The sequence below is a fragment of the Chelonia mydas genome, chromosome 1, assembly GCF_015237465.2.
Source record: "Chelonia mydas isolate rCheMyd1 chromosome 1, rCheMyd1.pri.v2, whole genome shotgun sequence".
NCBI lineage: Eukaryota > Metazoa > Chordata > Testudines > Cheloniidae > Chelonia > Chelonia mydas.
Window position 1 is genome coordinate 287,657,400 of NC_057849.1, and position 18,781 is coordinate 287,676,180.

At 41.8% G+C, this 18,781-nt stretch overlaps 1 protein-coding gene across 2 annotated transcripts in view; it reads left to right on the forward strand.

Moving 5' to 3' along the window:
* PPM1H (protein phosphatase, Mg2+/Mn2+ dependent 1H) overlaps window positions 1–18,781 on the forward strand; it is a 206,278-nt gene that overhangs the window by 177,671 nt on the left and 9,826 nt on the right. For both annotated transcript variants that reach the window (XM_027826419.3, XM_037887539.2), the window contains 3 exons: window positions 920–983; window positions 5,346–5,453; window positions 13,745–13,896. In XM_027826419.3, coding sequence (XP_027682220.2) covers window positions 920–983; window positions 5,346–5,453; window positions 13,745–13,896 — 324 coding nt within the window. The remainder of the gene's footprint in view (window positions 1–919; window positions 984–5,345; window positions 5,454–13,744; window positions 13,897–18,781) is intronic.

The following is an 18,781-nucleotide window of genomic DNA, read 5'->3' on the forward strand; positions in this document are numbered from 1 at the left end:
GTGGGGAAAGGGAGAAAATAGCTAAGTGCAAAGGGGAAAAAAAATTGTCATATAGAGAAGGCGATGGAGGCGAATCCTGTTGTCTGATGTTTAGGGCTACATACCTAAACCCAGCGAGCGCCCCATTTCATTGATCTTAGAATATGTTCGATGATACAAAAGGATTCTCAAGAGCTATAATAGTTACAACCTTCTTCATTTCTGTTTCTTAATTTCTCACCAGGAAAATTGCTAACCTTTTAATCCCACCAGTGCTCAAAATCAGAGGTGTAAAAGGTAGTGTATGCACACATGCAGTAAACACATTTAGAGGATGAATGCATTCTTCTCTCATCTCTCAGCCATTTGAAAGTTGTTGTGAAACACAGAATTTCTGGCAAAGTGAATGTCCTAGCCAAGGTCAAATGGGGTCTAAATATCTTCTCACATTCTCCACAATATGAAACTTGCTTTGATATGAACTGCTGAAGGTGAGACCTGGATCTGAGAACTGTTTCACACTTCCGCCATCTACAGCCTCTGCTGGTTCTCTCCATTTCAGATTATTAATGTGAATCCGATCCCTGCTCTTTGTGGCAATGTACAATTGTACGGCTAATGCCATGCCCAGCAATGTATCTCCCCTCCTAGCCCCTTCACTACTTAGGATGATGTTCGGTTTACCTGTACTTTTTTCTGCTTAATAGAAACAAGGACAGCTTGGTGTTAAATACTGCATGTTCTTTACATTAGCTTTTCTTTTGTTCAAATAGCACAGTCCTGTAAGGAAAATCTCTACACACAAACTAACTGGCAGCTTGCTGCAAAGATGAAGTCTCTAGGAAAAAATAATAAAAATATACACGGCTGCTTGTGTTAGGGCACAGGGTCACTAATTGAGTGCAAGCTTTAAAAAAAATGTTGTTTATCCCCCCCACAGGGCCTACAAAAGCATTGAGGAGGACGACTTGAAGTTTCCCCTTATATATGGAGAAGGCAAGAAGGTAGGCGTGTGAGCTTTCCTTGAACCAAAGGGATAAAGAACTCTGTGCTGTTTACCACTCAGTGTAGCTTGTGGCAGTCCAATGTTTTCCGCTCAGTATCTCTTTATTTTATCATTTTGACAGCTTGAAAGAATATTGTGTCTGACATAAATCAGTCTCTGCTGTCTGCAGGGAGGGAAAAGTGCAGTGTATTAAAAAGGTAGTTTTATCACAAACGTAGTCATGTGTTGCTCAATTTCCTTTTGTATTCTTCCATGTACGCAGCTCATAAGAGTATTTTGCATTGTTGCAAATAAGCTAAAATGAGACAATCTTAAATTACTGTTCATGTGCAGATAGCTCTCATGGCTTGGTTGTGAAATGCATTTTAAATGTGGATTGGTTGGGTGAAGAAGACAAAAATATATCCACTTTGCTGACTAAAACAGCAGTTGTGTGTTTAACCATGATTTACAATGTACTGAGATAAAGGAAGCTGTTGAAATCCTGACATAAGGGGAGGCACAGGTGGGTGTGATCTCAGGGAAAGGTAACACATTCGGAGTGATGCCCTCTTAGACCGTTGTCACATGAACCACCCTTGTATCCTTCCAATGAGAACTAAAATTCCTTTTTTAAAGAAAAATGATAATTTCATTCAAGTGCCACTGTGTTACCAACTGCATGATTATGAACAGCAAGATTATTAGCTCTGATCCCAATAAGCTTAGCTAGACGTAGCAATAGGATGAATATAAGGACACCGACTTCTCAGGTCTCACCGAGGTCTCAGTTTGCTGACATTAGTATGCTCACTGTGTTTCCAAACAGCACTTCCCCACTGTTTGGATTCTTATTTGAATATAGAAATATGCAATCTTCAGATATAATCTAGTTATGAAGGATTCAAACCTGCTGTAGCTTATCTGCAGGTTTGATGGGATTGGTTCTTTTGTTTGCAAAGTTTGTTTGTGCACCTGTTATTTTTTTTAATTTATTTTCTCTTTGTTTTGTGGATGTAGTGTTTTAATGTATAAGGTTATTTAAAGTCATCTCGGTCACTAGCTAGCATCCATAGCGTAAGTTTCCTGGTTCAGAGGAGGCCCCAGATTCCCATCCCCCTGACTGGAGGGTGATAGGAAGGTAGTTGGGAGAAGATGTTGGATTCATTGCCCCGTGAGAGTGTCTTGCTGGCTGCTCTGTGGCAGGGTATTAGTTAAGGAAGACTCGGGAGTTTCTTGAGGGATGGCTGCTGATTCAGGGGAAAAGTCCTCTAGCAAGTAGGTGAGGTGTTTGAGATAATTGAAGATTTTGTCTGTACTGGTTCTGCAGTCAGGAGAAGCACTTTGAGGGAGGGTATTGGGGAGTGAGGTGCACCTCTGAAACTATTGCTGTTCTCAGTAATGACTGTGTTCATATTACTGTCACATCAGCGATTTAAGTTTGCATCATGGTTCTTGTCTTGCCAAAGGAAATATGTGGCAGCGCTCCATTATGAAGAGACATCCTGCTGCCTTCATTATTAAACCCCTAGGGTTGGTTTTTTTTTTTTTAAACTTTTTATTAAGGCAAAATTAAAATAAAATGTGAACATACTAAACCATATATTACTTATTCAGGATCAGATTAATATTCAAAGAAACTGGCTAAAGATTTTGGTTTGCTGGTTGAGGAGCCCCCTTCCTCTGAGTATGCTAAAAAGAGTGCCAAGTATCTAAATAGCTGTCTTCTTTTTGGCGTTTTTCTTGTGTACGTTCTTGGTGTGAAAGCTTTTCCATTACAAGAACTGTCCATATTTTATTACACAACAAATTCTGTAGGAGGAGGGGGGTCACATTTTTTCCAATAATGTGCAACACAAGGTATAGCTGCTAACAACAAAGCAATTAATTTGTAGTTCTGCTTAAAAGGTCGAACCTTTACTTGAGCTTTAAGGAAGCAGATCAGGGGATCTCTAGGATGCCTACATTTTGTCATAAAATGAATCTCTTTAATAATTGCTCCCCAAACCATCTAAATCCTGGACACATCCAGCCTACGTGCAAGTATGTTTCCCTTTACCTGCAATCCCTCCAAAAGAGCACTGCTCTAGTAGCAAAAACATTATGGATCTTAACTGGAGTCAAATGCCATCTATACAGTAATAATTTATAAAAATTATCTTTGAGCTACATATATTGAAGATGAATATCCCCTTTCCCATAGAGAGACCCACTCACCCGCATCAACTTCTTTGTCCAAATCCTTCTCCCATCTTTCCATCTGGGTTGTTTTCTTATCAACATCTTTTTCAATCCAAATTGTATATGTTTTCGAAATTAAACCTTTTGTTTCAGCTTGCTCCTGGCTCAACTTTTCAAATGTGTTTAAAGGTCTAGCTAGAGCCACCTCATACCCAGATTTCACAATAAAATGTGTGACTTGTAAATATTGACAATATGGGATATATATATCACTTACATTACATGGTATAATTTGGTATGATTTCAAATCGGTTCCAAGGAACAGCTGTCTGAATTGAATAATCTCAGCTCTTACCTACGGTGGACAGTCACTTTGATTATGTCCTAGGGATAAATTCCTGATTAAAGAAAGTAGTTGAGGGAGAGGGTCTTGGTGACAGGAATTTAGAAAATTTGTCCAGAGCTGCTAAGGTAGTCTGGATAAATGACCACCTTTTATTTTTGGTGACTTAGGTTTCTTTTTAACTCAACAATGACTAAGAATAGCCATACTTGGGCTCCAGTCTTCTTAGAATTTTACCCCATGTTTGGATGGTCTGTTGTTAGCCTAGTTAACCACATATTAATGCATAATATGCATAATAATAATAAACCAAATTAGGGAAAGCTAGTCCACCCCACTTTTACAGAACTTAGAACTCACCCTTGGTCTTACATGTCCATATGAATTTTAATACTGCACCCTGCCATATTTCTGATCTCATGCCAGGGATACCAACAGAGATGTACTGAAAAAAAATTACTGGGAGGACATTTGTTTTTACCAAGACTGCCCTACGTAGCCAGGTTATTTCTTATTTGTTCCATTCTTCCAAGACTTTCATCATTTTATTTCACATTGAAGGATCACTTGCCTTAAAATGATTTTTATGTTTCTCCACAGTATTTATTCCCAACTATTTTAAAGATTCCTTTACCCATTTCAGTTTATGTAGATGTGACAACAGTTGGTTTTGACCCTTTTGGGAACATTAATTCCTAAAATTTCAGATTTATCATAGTTTATTTTGAAGCCTGATTCAAAATCCCAAATTGCCCAAATTCCAAAGTTCTGTAATTTGTAACGAGCTTTCTGCCTCCTGCAGATATAACAAGATGTTGTCGGCATGAAAAGCTATTATGTGTTTAATCCAGAAGGCATGCTGATGCCTTTTACCGTGGGACTGTTTCTCACACTCACAGCAAATGGCTCCATTGCCAAAGCAAACAACAGGAAGCATAACAGCCATCCTTGTGTTGTACCCCTAAACAAAATAAAAGGAGGGAGGAACCCTCAATATTTACCTTACCTCCCTTTTTTCAAAAGCTGCCTACCATTCAGCACCTTCCCTCTTCCCAGGTGGTCAGGGGGATGTTGCATATAGGAAATGACAATACTTCCAGAAAGAGCTGTCAAAATATTCTGCTGATGGAGTGCTATTATTGACTAACATGCTGGGTGCTTCATACGCTTAATATAATTTAGTACTTCTATTGCAAGTAGTACTTGAGGACTCTTACAGAGAGATTAAGGCTCCATTGTCCTAGATGGTACACAAACAAGTGTCCCAGAGACCTCACAATCTAGACAATGCATAAAAACAGAAATGGGGAAATAGAGGAGGGGAAGGGAGAACAAGGAAATGGTAGAGAGAGGTGCATTAGGTATTTTTAAATTCCTGCAGACTTAGATTAATGAGAGAGAATTTTGATTCTGGTTGAGATTACACACGCACACACACCCCATTCATTCTCTTTCTCTCTGTGCTATATATAATTTTGAGACAACAAGTATTTACAGCAGTCCCAAATTGCACAAACCCACCTGACGATGCAATGGATGCTAAACCCACTCCTGAACTACCCAGGGGAATTTAATTTATGGTCTAGAACGATAGGCAGGTTTTTTCTTGGCCCTGTAGAAAGGGAGAAATTGAAGTCAGAGTGACCCTGGTGGATAAGCAGCTAAAATTGTGAAAGTGAAAAGATTAAAGATCACTGTCCGTTAACTCCCCAGTATAGGGGAGGAAACATTGAAAAAGAGAGGTGATTCCTCCAAAAGCCCTAGCAGTTACATGGTGGGGTCAGTTTTTAATTCTCTATCACATTAACATTGTGTCTGGAAATGGCTTTGATATTAATGCGTTTCTCTTGTTTCCAGGCTCGTGTCATGGCAACTATTGGAGTAACTAGAGGACTTGGAGACCATGACCTGAAGGTGCATGACTCCAATATCTACATCAAACCTTTTCTGTCCTCATCTCCCGAGGTACACCATCCATGTTTTTGTTACATGGGAGTGGAAGAAAATTAATTAAACTAAGCGCACATTGTTCATCCTGAATTGCTGTCAACTGTGGACAATGTCCAGTATTGATCACTTAAATAAATGTGTAAATCAAGGGTGGAAATAATGACAGGATTGATGCCATTCGCTACATAGTAATGTAGTGTTCATTCCTCTTCCTGCTGCCCCAGGAATATACACATCCCTGTCAGGCCCCTGATGCCTTTCCGCCTTCTAAGTGTCATGGTTACTGTCCTTCTGCCCGAGGGGCATTGGATGTGACTCTGCAGCTGCTTCATGATCAGCCCAAGGATTCACTCTGCAGTGGCGCAAGATGTTCTTCCCCCTATGTTTCCCTTTCAGTGACCGAGCACGCCACTGACACAGAATTTAAAGCCGATGTCAGCTTATGAAATAAGAGAATAGAAACTAGATACTGGAGTCCCTGATTTCTTGCATGGCAACATGGAAACTACAGCTTGTACACAGCACAGAACCCCAATGTCTAAGAAGGAAAAATAGCCAGGGCGCATCAAAATAAGCTCCACACCTGCCCTTGATCCACTTCACTTGCAGACCCAATACTTAATCTTTAAGGCCTTCAGTCATTTGGGACCTGACTTCCAGAACATTTTCAGTTCATCACTATCCAATACATGGTAGCTGATGGTATTTGGAGTGAAGCACTCCAGAGCAGGAGGTAGGGCATTTTCGGTTGATGGCCCAGGATGTTGCAGTGGCCTACTGGAGGTTCTTAGAAGGAGTCTGAGCCTGGCTGTCCTCAGAGCCTCATTGAAAACTCCTTTTTGCATAAACCTCCCTGGAATAACAAAATATATGGAATTAGTAATGAACATTATATTTAAAACAGTAAGCAAGACAGATCAAGCCTACAGAGCTGAAGAGTAGAATCCATTGTGAACACACATGAAGAGTCTTAATTACCATGGGTCAAATCCTGAGAGTTCTGCACTTCCCACTGGCTTCAGCAAATATTCAACAGTTGCCAACATTTGACCTAGCAGTTGAGACTTACGTGCTACGGTGCTGAGTGCCCTAGTAGTGACTACGGAGAGGAAGTGAGCAAGTTGTGCACATACTGAAACGTAATGCTGCTGCCAAACTAACAAGTCCTGACTAAAAAGTGCTTCCACTGAGGCTTGAAAGACAGCTAGAGAGAGATTCTGGTCACTTAAAGAAAAGAAGTCTATTGACAGCCACCCATCATCCTTCCCCCTCTCGTTCTGCTCCTTTCCCTGTTTTTTTTCAATGTATGCCATCTCTGCTGTCCCAGGCCAGGGAATCAGCACTTCTGCCCTCATCATTGTAATAGATTTGGTTTGTGCCAGTAGAATTGCAGCATTACACCTCTTCTTTCTGGCACTCCAAGACCCGGCTCTACTATAGTATCTCGGCAGGATCAACCTTGCCAGTCGCTGCAGGAACATTCATTCATGCAATATAAAGATCTTGGAGATTTGTATCTTGCATCTTGTAGGTTTTTCCAATTTGTGTTTGAATTCCAAAACGTGATGCGCATAACGCATACTCTAGCTGAGTCTCAGACTCTGCAAGTGCCTGATCAAATGGCAGCAAAAAATGTCCTTGTTTCCATAGTCCTTTGGCAGTTAAGGCTAGCAGAAATGTCATAGGGGCCAGTAGCAGGAAATGAAGAATATCAGCCCTAGCAATCTTGAGATAAGCCAGCAGAAATCAAATTCTATGAGAAAACAAATACATGTGCCAAAAAAAAAAAAAAAAAAAAAAACACCACACCGAACATTGCTCTTCTCTCAGATATTGTCTCCATATTGTCAGGAACCTGCAATACATCTTGCAGACAAAGGTATGTTAAGAAGCAATGCCCTGTGCTGCCATTTGGGGAACTTGCATTTGGAAGTAAATTAAGTAGTAATAATACTTGCAACTTCGATAGCACTTCCTCATCAGTGGACCTCAATTATATAAAGGTGGGGAAAGATAATTTCCATTTTACAGGCTGAGAGTCTGAGGCATAGAGAAGTTAGTCACACAGTGAGTCAGTGACAGGATAGAACTACATCTTCTGACTTCGGGTCCTGTGCCACGGCCACTGGCCCCTTTCCCAGGCCAGGGGAGAACATGGCAAATTTGTTTCAAATAGTAAAACCAAAGCTATGATATAAGGTTGCAACAGAAACGCATCTGAAATCAGAACCATATAAATATCTGAAGAAGCAGACTGAGTCTAACTCCAGAAGTGTAGGTTTAAGTAACTTTTGAATGGAATCAAATTTTACTATAATAGACGTACCAACCCATGAGAGGAACAGACCCGTAACCAAGTCTGACAGTCAGCCTTCGGTGATTCAGCTGGTATGAGACAACATTTGAAAGACTTTCACAGCTCTAGAAAACTGAACCACTTACAATGAACTGGAGAAGCACAAAGCAGACTTACCAGAGCTGAGGAGATCTCACATTGTATTACATATCTCTTTTTCATAGTGAAATAATCATTTGACAAATCTTAATACGAAAGTCTGGCAGTAGACTTCAATAGGAATCTTGTCCCTGTATCTGGGAGGTAAGATTTGGTTTTAAGATTCTTCAAATGATTACTCACCCATTTGTTGGAAAAGACATGCATCTGATGGCGCCATTTGCCCCTTGTTATTTCGCCTGACCACTTGTCTGACTGAATGATGTGGAGAGGGAGAACTGAAGAACCTTTTCCCATAAAGGCTGTGCTAAAAGAGCTTGCTGAACACTTCACAGTATGTAAAAGGAAACCACACAATGTTAGACTGACACTAGTGTTTGGTAGAAAGCTTTAGGACTTCCATTTAAAGGAACAAATTGGGTAAATATTTGGAGAGGGACTGTATGATTCAGGAGAATCAAGGTGATTTCAGGAATAGCAGGTCAAATCTGACTGGCTTGGAATTCTTTTAGGCTACTACTGTCAGGGAAGAAATGAAAAATGTAGTAGATGGTCTTACACAGTGCTTGGATTTCTCAGAAAGCATTTGAGAAAATGGTCTGCCTCGTAGGTTAATATAAAAGACAGAGCCATGGAGTAAGTGGAAAGTTGGCACAGTACACTGGAAATTGGCTAAAGGGCAGGAAACAAAAGGTAGCAGTAAAAAGCTAAAAGGAGGTTAATTGGTGAGTGCTGCAGGGAACAGTGTTGGGACCAGCTTTTCATTATTTTACATATAAATTACTTGGAAGATAGTATAGAAAGAGATTTCCATGTGTGCCAATGAAACTGCTTTGGATAACCGTGCACGTATAAGGAACAATACAATTAAGAAAGGATTTAAATTACTGAAGTAGCCATGCTGATAGTAAATGCAGCTGAAGCTGAATGTAGAGTGTTGCCCGTCTTGGCTTGAATTCCATTGGGCCAGGCTGGTTCAGGACCATCTCAGGTGGCTTGCAGGCTACGTCAGTTTGCTATGAGTTGTTTTCAAGCAAGAGTTGGCTGGCTCGCTTAAGAACACGAATGGGATACCAGATCAGCTGTGGCTCTTTCACAAGCCAAGTATGGCCTTTTGAAGGTGGTGCATAAGAACGGCCATACTGGATTAGACCAAAGGTCCATCTAGCCTAGTATCCTATCTTCCAACAGTGGCCAATGCCAGGTGCCCCAGAGGGAATGAACAGAACAGGTCATCATCACGTGATCCATCCCCTGTCGCCCATTCCCAGTGTCTGGCAAACAGAGGCTAGGGACAGTATCCCTGCCCATCCTGGCTAATAGCCATTGATGGACCTATTCTCCATGAATTTATCTAGTTCATTTTTGAACCCTGTTATAGTCTTGGCCTTCACAACATCCTCAGGCAAAGAGTTCCACAGGCTGACGATGTGCTGTGTGAAGAAATTCCTCCTTTTGTTTGTTTTAAATCTGCTGCCTATTAATTTCATTTGGTGACCCTGAGTTCTTGTGTTGTGAGAATGAATAAATAACACTTCCTTATTTGCTTTCTCCACAACAGTCATGATTTTATAGACCTCTCTCGTAGTCGTCTCTTTTCCAAGCTGAAGAGTCCCAGTCTTATTAATCTCTCCTCAAATGGAAGCTGTTCCATGCCCCTAATAATTTCTGTTGCCCTCTTCTGAACCTTCTCCAATTCCAGTACATCTTTTTTGAGACCACATCTGCATGCAGTCTTCATGATGTGGGTGTACCATGGATTTATAAAGAGGCAATATGATATTTTCTGTTTTATTATCTATCCCTTCCTTTCTTAATGATTCCCAATGTTTTGTTAGCTTTTTTGACTGCTGCTGCACGCTGAGTGGATGTTTTCTGAGTACTATCCACAATAACGCCAAGATCTTTTTCTTGAATGGTAACAGCTAATTTAGATCCCATCATTTTATATGTATAGTTGGGATTATGTATGTATGGTAGATCCTGTTGAGATGTAACCACAAACCCGACCCATCCTTTGTATCACCGATCCAGGATTTGGCACTGGAGTATTTCCTCAGCACACATTAAGAGCTTTGCTGAATAACAGAATGCACAATCCATATCCAGACAGAGTGCATAACTGAGCTGTAGCACAGAGCATCCGCTGCTAAACCTTAGCAGAGGTCTGAAGACCCCAGTCATTGTGTAATTCATCTAGACCTGCCCTCTCCTTGCTGGCTGGCTGTGCAGAAGTGACACTGCTTCTTTGTTGCTGGCTTTAAACATTCCTACTTTTGGATATGAAGTTGCAGTATGGGCTAATTAAGACAGACCATGAGGTAGATCCCAAATTGTCTATCCTTCCTGATGACACTGGAGGTGGACGGAGTGTTTCCTAAATGCATAGAGGGAGCAGGGAGAGTTAAGGAAGTGAGAGGGAGTGGAAGCCATACAGAGAGTCCGCTTGCATTGGGAAAACGGCTTTTGCCCAGGTTGCCTGGTGGTCTGGCCAGCCACCCATGTCTGTGTGAGCTGGAGAGTTCTGTATCCATTTGAAGCGCACGCAAGTTTGACTGATTTGTGTCACAGCCATAACATCATTTAAATCTCATATCTGCTGAATTGCCTGAATTATTATTGAGGAAGGGCAGCAAGCAGGGGGTAGCTCAGGGCTTTGGGGAAAATGGCTGGTGAGATGGAGTTGATAAATAGCTCTCGGCCACATAAAAAGTATATAGTGTCATACATGTGCCATATGAGAATGCTAGTGTCATGTTACTCCTCTGTAAAATTGCAAATAACTAATACAAGAAGATAGTATTAAAAATGAGAACTGGAACAGCTCCGCTAAGTGGGAATGCATCTGGGCAAGACAGCCTGCCTCTGAAATACTGTGATTCTCTGAACAGCTCTAAATTAACTCATGTCTATTAGTGCTTGCTAGCCACCTGTAGATGTATTTTAGAAAACTGAAGGAAAAACAATAAATATTGTGGCCACCCTTAAATACTTTACTTGTCAACCAGGTGACATCACCGGGACATGGCCTCTGCTTGGTATAGGAAATAATATGAATACTGTAATATCCTACCTATCTACAAAGGTTTGGAAAGTTTATAAAGCTGGCTACTTTATGACAGTGAGTAGACAATTAGATGTGATAATCATTCTTTGGGGGAGAGAGCCACATCTGACAACTAACCCAACCTCCTTCCATAACTTCACGTTGTTATTTTCCTTGAACTGCATACCAGTCAAATAGCTGGTTCTTTGTTCACACCATTGCCCATACCTCTTAACTACTGTGCATCATTAGGCGTCTGTCAGCATCCATCTCCTTGCCATCTCTTCAGGTTTGAACATGTCAAGCTTAGTCTTTCCTCATAAAAAATAGCCGCTAGTTCCTAAATTAGCTATATTATCTTTGCCTGAGTTTTCCCCAAAACCTGAATGTTCTTGTATCAAAATAGTCTCTCTTCTCAGTAATGTACACTAGAGTCTGCAGAAATATATATCTTGGGCCCTTCATCTGCTGCATCAGTTATAGTTTTGACAGGATTCTACTGCCTTGAAGCAGCAGCCATAGGCTCCAATCTTGCTCCATACACATCAGTGGGAGATCTGCTATGGACTTCAGTACGAGCAAGATCTGGCCCATAACATTTTTCCCCAGTGGTAGCAGGAGAGGATCTGTTACTTTAATTTGAACTTTCTTTATCTAGGTGAGGGAGATGGAGATGGATTTTAGAAAAGTCTGCTGATTTACATGTGTTTTGTTCTGAGTGATTCACTGCTAAGTGGATAATTAACATTTAAGTATCTTACTGTCTGTGTAAAAGTAGCTGACATCCAAGAGATCTGACTTCCAAACGTTTTTTTTTTGTGATGACCATCATCTCGGCCAATACACTGGCAGTTGAGCTGGTGACTTCAACAAACAAAGGCATGAGCTGCTACACTTTGCACTAAAGAGCCAAGGTTCTATAATGTCGGGGGCTGCAAACACTAGGAGAGTGGTGAAGCACTGGAATGGGTTACCTAGGAAGGTGGTGGAATCTCCTTCCTTAGAGGTTTTTAAGGCTCGGGTTGACAAAGCCCGGGCTGGGATGATTTAGTTGGGGATTGGTCCTGATTTGAGCAGGGGATTGGACTAGATGACCTCCTGAGGTCTCTTCCAACCCTAATATTCTATGATTCTATGAAACACTCATATCCTCTGTGAATTGGCACAGAGGTGTACCTGTAACACACAGTCTCCATAGACTATATTTGCTGCTGTGGAGTTGTATTCCTGATAGATTTGAATCAGGAGGTAAAGACAGTGGGGAGTGTTCTAGGTTGACTTTTTTTTTTTGGCTCATCTCAAAAGTCCTCACTCAGATAGACCTTAAATAATAAAGCAATCGATACATTTTACAAATGACCCTCTCTCCCTTTAGAGCAAAAGGGAAAAAACTGTGAGGATTAGCACTGAGATGGACATGATTGTTTCTCCTGTCCTGGTTGCAATCCCATAAAAATCATAATTACATTGAAAGGTCCAAGCATTTTATGTGCTTTTCCTGCTCCTTGGCTCCTAATGAGAGAATGCGCCAAGAGAGAATGAAATCACTCCCCATCTTCTAGCTGTGCCAAGTACATGTCCGAACAAATTTGTGGAGCACTGATGCTGCTCTTGAAGCACAAGGATAAAGCAGCATGTGTGACCAGGTGCACTGTTCCCAAATTCTAATACAGATCATCATTTCTTCTTGTCTACCTTCCAAGGTTGTCACACGTCTTTCAAATTACTGGTGGGGTAATTAAAGTGCTCTGTGAGTGGTTCCCAAGGATTCCAAGTTTTAGTTTGGGGAATTAAAGGAGCAGGCGGTTTGACAGTTGGAATGCAGGGCAGGCTGGGAGAAGACTTACATCCAACAAAAGACTCATTTGAAAAACTTGCAATGACCTTTGTTCGTGTGCTGACTCAGTTAACCCCCTGATTTCATTATTTAGACAGCTCAGTCAAGCAGGGGGTTACGGGAGGCCATTTTAAACATAGGATGTCAGATTGTTCAGCATCAGGGGCCAGACTGAGAAGTCAGTTCAGTTCTTAGCTATATGACTTCAGCCTTAAGTAACAAGACCAATGGGCATTTTAGGGAATTAACCTAGTATGGAAGAACCTTTTCCACTAATATTTTATGTGGTTCCTTAAATTGGCCCCAGTCCAACAAATCACTTAAGAATATGATCCATTCACTTCAGTGGAGCCGCTCACATGCTTAAAGTTAAGCATATTCTTAAGTTCTTTGCTGGATCACGGCTATAGAAAAGACTTTAGGTAGCAAATCCTTATACAATGCACTGAGCACTTCAGAACATGTGCAATTTATTGGGCATAGTTAATGGTTTCTGGGCAAATAGTGAAAACAGTTATTAAAAATTCATCAAGTAGATTATTAAATTCTTATTTGACCAGCTATCCCAATGATGGAGAATAGCCAAAATGCACAGCATGGCCACAAGAGGAGAAGGGAGAGGAATAGGTTTGATTGCTTTGATCACCGCTGTCAGCACTACATAAATGCATTAGGACCCTGATTCAAGAACAGTCAAGTCTGTTCCTATTCAGGTCAACACTTAAGCACCTGATTAAGTGCCATCCAGCAGTAGGGTATGCTATTTTGAATTAGGGCCTAAGAGAGATTGCCAGCTCCATGAAGAAGTTGCCCTACTGAGTGGTGGGGAGAGCAAAAGTTCGACATGTGGGGGTATTTGAGCGCCCTTGCCTAAGTTGCTAACTCAAGATCATCATCAGCAGATTTTCACAAGAATTGGAATATTTCCTCCTTCATCCGAGTCAATGTTTCTTGTTTTGTGGTTATAGGTGAGAGTCTACAATCTTCTGCAGTATGAGCACGGACCAGAGGATGTGCTGATCTTAGCTACCGATGGACTCTGGGATGTATTATTAAATGAAGAAGTGGCAGAAGCTGTCACAAACTTCCTACCAAACTGTGACCCTGATGATCCCCACAGGTTTGTGCTCTTACCTGTCCGTTCAGAGTTCCTCTTCCACAGCAAGCGTGGGGTTCGTAACTCATTTGTTTCCAGAGAGTAGCGTGAAGTGAATGAGCTTCTCTTATAAGTTCTTCTGTGTCTTTATGGCTAGGTTTGCAGCTTGGAGACTCTCAAAGGGGGACTTATCAAATATGGATTAAAAACCTGCTGACTGTATGGGGATAGGCAGGGGACTACAGTATCTGGGCATAGGTTCTATTTTTCCCACCACACTAAAGCTGTGTGGAGGCCTCTGCTCCTTCTAGTGAGGGACTTGGCATATTTGTTTGTCTGGCTGATCATTTCCTCTGGGAAGCCATTTCCCACTTAAGAATAACTTTCTCTTTCCCCTGAGAAATTTAGCAGCTGCAGTGCCACAGCACCAACCCAGATGACAAGAGGCTTTGTTGCTAGGGAGTGCTGGGAGGAAAGGTAGTTGGCCCACCTTCCGCTACCGGTTCTGAGCATCTTTTCCTCAGTGCAGTCACCTGGTGCAGGAGCCTTGAGGCTACGTATGGGTTTTGAATGTGGGGCTCCCGTAACATTGCTCATTGTGCATTCACTGTACTGGTCATATTATGTTCTTAAAACCAGTCATGTGCCCAGGGTGCCAACGGCTGGATAAGCTGAGTGAGAGCAAGAGATGAAAAGTTTGATTGCAACCCATTTCATCAATTATATTCGCTATTTTCCTGGCTTTATCTCCTCTTCTTGGTCAACATTGCTCTTCCCAGCATCCTATTATCTAGCAATACAAATGTTCCTGAAGAGTTAAGTTCCCGAAGTCAAGTTCTCCCTTGAACGAGTGGGTCAGTCTGTTTTATTGTGAATATCAGCGTGAAAGGGGGCCTCATTGTTGCTTCCCAAATTCAGGCCCCTTGATTTCTGTGCCCAGCCACCCCTCTCTCCTGTGCCATCCCCTCTCCTGGGTTGCATTTTTCCTTTTATGAAAACTCCCACTCGAATACAGCAGAGAAAGGAGCTTTTTAAACATTTTTCACCCGTTTCCCTTGTGTCAACTGGGAGGGCAACCCAGTGTCAGACACAAAATCTGGGATATTTCGGCACCCAAATGAAAATGTGTGGAAAAATCCATAGCGCTCTGGTCACATTAGTCTGTCAATGGCAGTTGGTGTGGGAAAGAGAAAAGCAAGTCTGAAAATGCTTCATGTGTTTGTTTCTGAACCATCATCTTTTCAGGCTTCGCCCTGTACTACCACACAAAGGGAAAACGGGGAAGATAACCGTGGGCAAAGGCACTCTGACAGCCACTTGGGTTTTTAAGTGACAGCCATTCTAGAGAAAATTGCAAACAGTATTTTCTTATACTGACACTTACAAACATGGAATGTAAAATAGCATTTCACTGCAAGTGCTGGATTGTCAGGTGAATGGATGATTAGCGTGAAGCTGCAGCTGTGACATTCTGACCTTCACAATCTCCTCTCTCCGAGAGATCTGGTAGAAATGAGAGAGCCTGGGCTGCTTGACTTCCCTACGGCTTATTAGTCCCTCTGCTAAGATAGATAGATAGATAAATAAATACTAGGTTTTGCAGGAGAGGCCAGGGCTACGGCATCATACAGCCTGCCCAAGAGGAGAAGCAGCAGCATATGCATATGCTGTACAGCCAACACAAAATGGTGCTTTCATTTAAAAAAAAACAAACAAAAAACCAAAGTCTAGGGATGTGCCAGCAGGATTGGGAAAATCCATCCCCCTTTCTCCTGCCCTGTTCCTAAAGAGGTAAATACCAGCCAAACCAAGTGCTAAAAGGCTCCCCTAATACTGTAGTGACCATTTGTCTCTTCTATAAGTAAGTTTTTTCAGGGGTTGCTTCCTAAATCTCTGAACCTCCCCACCGCTCTGGGACTTCATTCACCCAGCTGTTGCTTCCTCTCTCCCTGCACCACACCTGCCACACCCACCCATCCCCAAAAAGAGAGAGTCTCACAAGAACTGTCCACAAAAGCTGGTGCTGTCCTTCTTATCATGGTTGCTTCTTGCTCACTGCTAGTACGTGCACATGGTACTACTGAGTGCTGACTCCAACTTGCCACCGCAATGGGATGCAACAGCTGGTATGTGGACATCCAACCCACCAACATGGGTTGGGAGGAAGAGAGGCTGGGTGGGTGAATAGTGCTGAGGAAGAGGGCCTAAAAAATGGGCACTGACTACATAAGAATATGCACACTGAGTGTTAAACTGAGGGCCATACATGGGGTTGGGAAGGAATTTTCCCCCGTGTCAGATTGGCAGTGACTTTGCAGGGATGTGCATTGGCTTCTTCTGCAGCATGGGACATGGGTCACTTGCCAGGATCATCTGGCTATATCTTACTAAATCAACTCGACCACTGGTGCACTTCAGTTAGAAATAGGGGTTGTCGGCAAAGCTTAAAGTGAGCTGGGTGACTCAGCCAGTCAAAAAGCATAGAGAACCCTAGGGAAAGTCCCCTGGCTGGTGAGAACATACGGATCATCTGAGTCTGAAGTAGTGCTCCATGGTGGACAGACAGAGAGCAGTGTTGACCATCCCCCGTCCTAGAGAATTTTCCTGTAAGTTTTCTCCTCTTTTCAGGACATGATTCTACTTGCAACAATGCAGGAATATGCCCGGCGGGGATGGAAAGCTGGGTTTTGTGTGGCATTCAGCTTAGAAACAAGTTGTTTGATTGTTGATTTCCCGGTTTTGGCATGGCTGCCATCTGTATTTAAACAAGCTTTCCCAAAACCTTTGTTACAAACTAATGAAATCCTGTCATCAGTTAGTAGCAGATGCGGAACTTCTCTAAGCTCCGGTGAGGGAAGTAGTGGAAAAAGGAGGAGGAATCAGTTAGGAACAGAGGGATCCTTAGAGTGTTAGGCGATGGCGGAGGAAGAATGGACAGGGGTGGGGTCAGAAAATACCTAACGGAGCTTTGAGGTGCCTCATCTGTTTGATAATGTGGGGGAGGGAATTGCCAAACAATATATTTAAAGCTTTATCCAGGGAATCACAGTTTAGCTGAGATCACCCAGTTAACATTTAAGGCCAATTTTTCAATATCTGAGTTGACATCAGCAGCGCTATCCAAGGACATACACGTACCCGGAATCATGAATAGCCTATTGTCAATTAACAATGGAAAGGAAGCATGGTCCTGAGGGTGTCACTGGACTGAGATCGGATTTAATTCCTGGCTCTGCCACAGACTTCCTGTGTGAACTTGGGCAGGTCACTTCATCTCTCTGATGCCTCTGTTCCCCATATGTGAAATGGGGGTGATAATACTCCCTTCTTCCCACTCTGCCTGCCTTATCTATTCAGATTTTAATAGATTCTGTGCAGAGACCTGCTACATGAGTGTACAGCAGCTAGAACAATAGGGTCTTGATCTCTGTGGGGTCTGCTACCATAATACAAATAATGATGCCCACCTATTCAGCAGCTAACCATTTACAATAGGTCTAATCTTTCAATCATTCAGAAGTTGATAACTTCATTTTTATTACCGTAGTGCCTAGGGGCACTACTCATAGATCTGCACCCCATTGTGGTAGGTGCTGTACAAAATCAGAAAAAAAAGGTGACAGTCCCTGCCTCAAGGGGTTTACGCTCTAAATATAAGACAAGATACACCAGATGATGGATATAGACAGTTGGGGGAGTACAAGTAAACCATGGAAACAGTATTGGTCTGCATGGTAGGCACTGGTCTGTGCATGCCAGCGGCCTAATCATTGTCAAGTTTTTTATAGGTATCATGGCAAGGGAGAGTTTTGAGGTGGGATACGAAGGCAGATAATGAGGTAGCTTTGCCACACATTTCTTGCACTAAGAATGAAGATTCTTTGTTAAATGTCATCAATGAGTTAGCTGAACTAATTAGTAGAGGTTATTATACAGTATACAAAAGATTAGGGATCCTAAGAGGAAAAGCAGATTTTCTGGGTCTCATTCTGATCCATCTAACATTGGTTTAACTCCATTAAATTTAGTGAGGTTACTCCTGATTTACCCCAGTGTAAGTCACACCAGAATCAGGCTTTCTTTACTTATGTCTCAGAACAAACACATTTATTAGTGTTTGACCTGGTGTTCTATGAATGGACATCTGAACTGAATGTTAATTTGTTCTTTTAAGTAATTTTGTGCCAGATCATTTAGGGACTTATAAATAATAGTGGCAAGGCATTTTTCATGCCAGCTAGCAAGAGGTAATTAGAACAGCCTTTCATATGGCTTGCAATGATATTTATGAAAATTACCTTGCAGAATTGCTCTTGCTGCTTAGTTATAAAGAATATTTAAAGGGTTTAAAGTACTTTGTGAAAGATTTTACCTAATTTACCTCACAGTAGTCCAAATGAAGTATAGCTAATGGATTCATGATTGTATAGCAATCCTGACTATGAAACAGTGTCCCATTCTTCCGAGTAGTCAGTTAAGGAGAGATCTTAGGTATTTATCACTTTGCAAATATGTTTAAAATAATGTTGTCCAGCAAAATTCCAAGTTATTTGAGAAGTTTAGTAACCCAGTCTATGGTAAATTCATCAACTTGAATTTTCAAATGACTGGGAATGTGGAAATGAGCCATGGGAGAAATTGCATGGGTCCTGTGATATTTTCCACGTTGTGGACATAATAAGAACCTACATGTTGGGTGAGATCAGTGGTCCATCTAGCCCAGTTTCCAACAGTAACCAATAGTAGAAGCTTTCGAGGAAGATGCAAGAACCAGTAGAGTAGGCCGTTATGGAATCATCTATCCACAGGAATGGTTTCTTACTAACACCCATTAATTAGAGGTTGGCTTATGCTCTGACACATGACGGTTTATATCCCTTGCAAAACTCTTGGGGCTTTTGTTAATTTG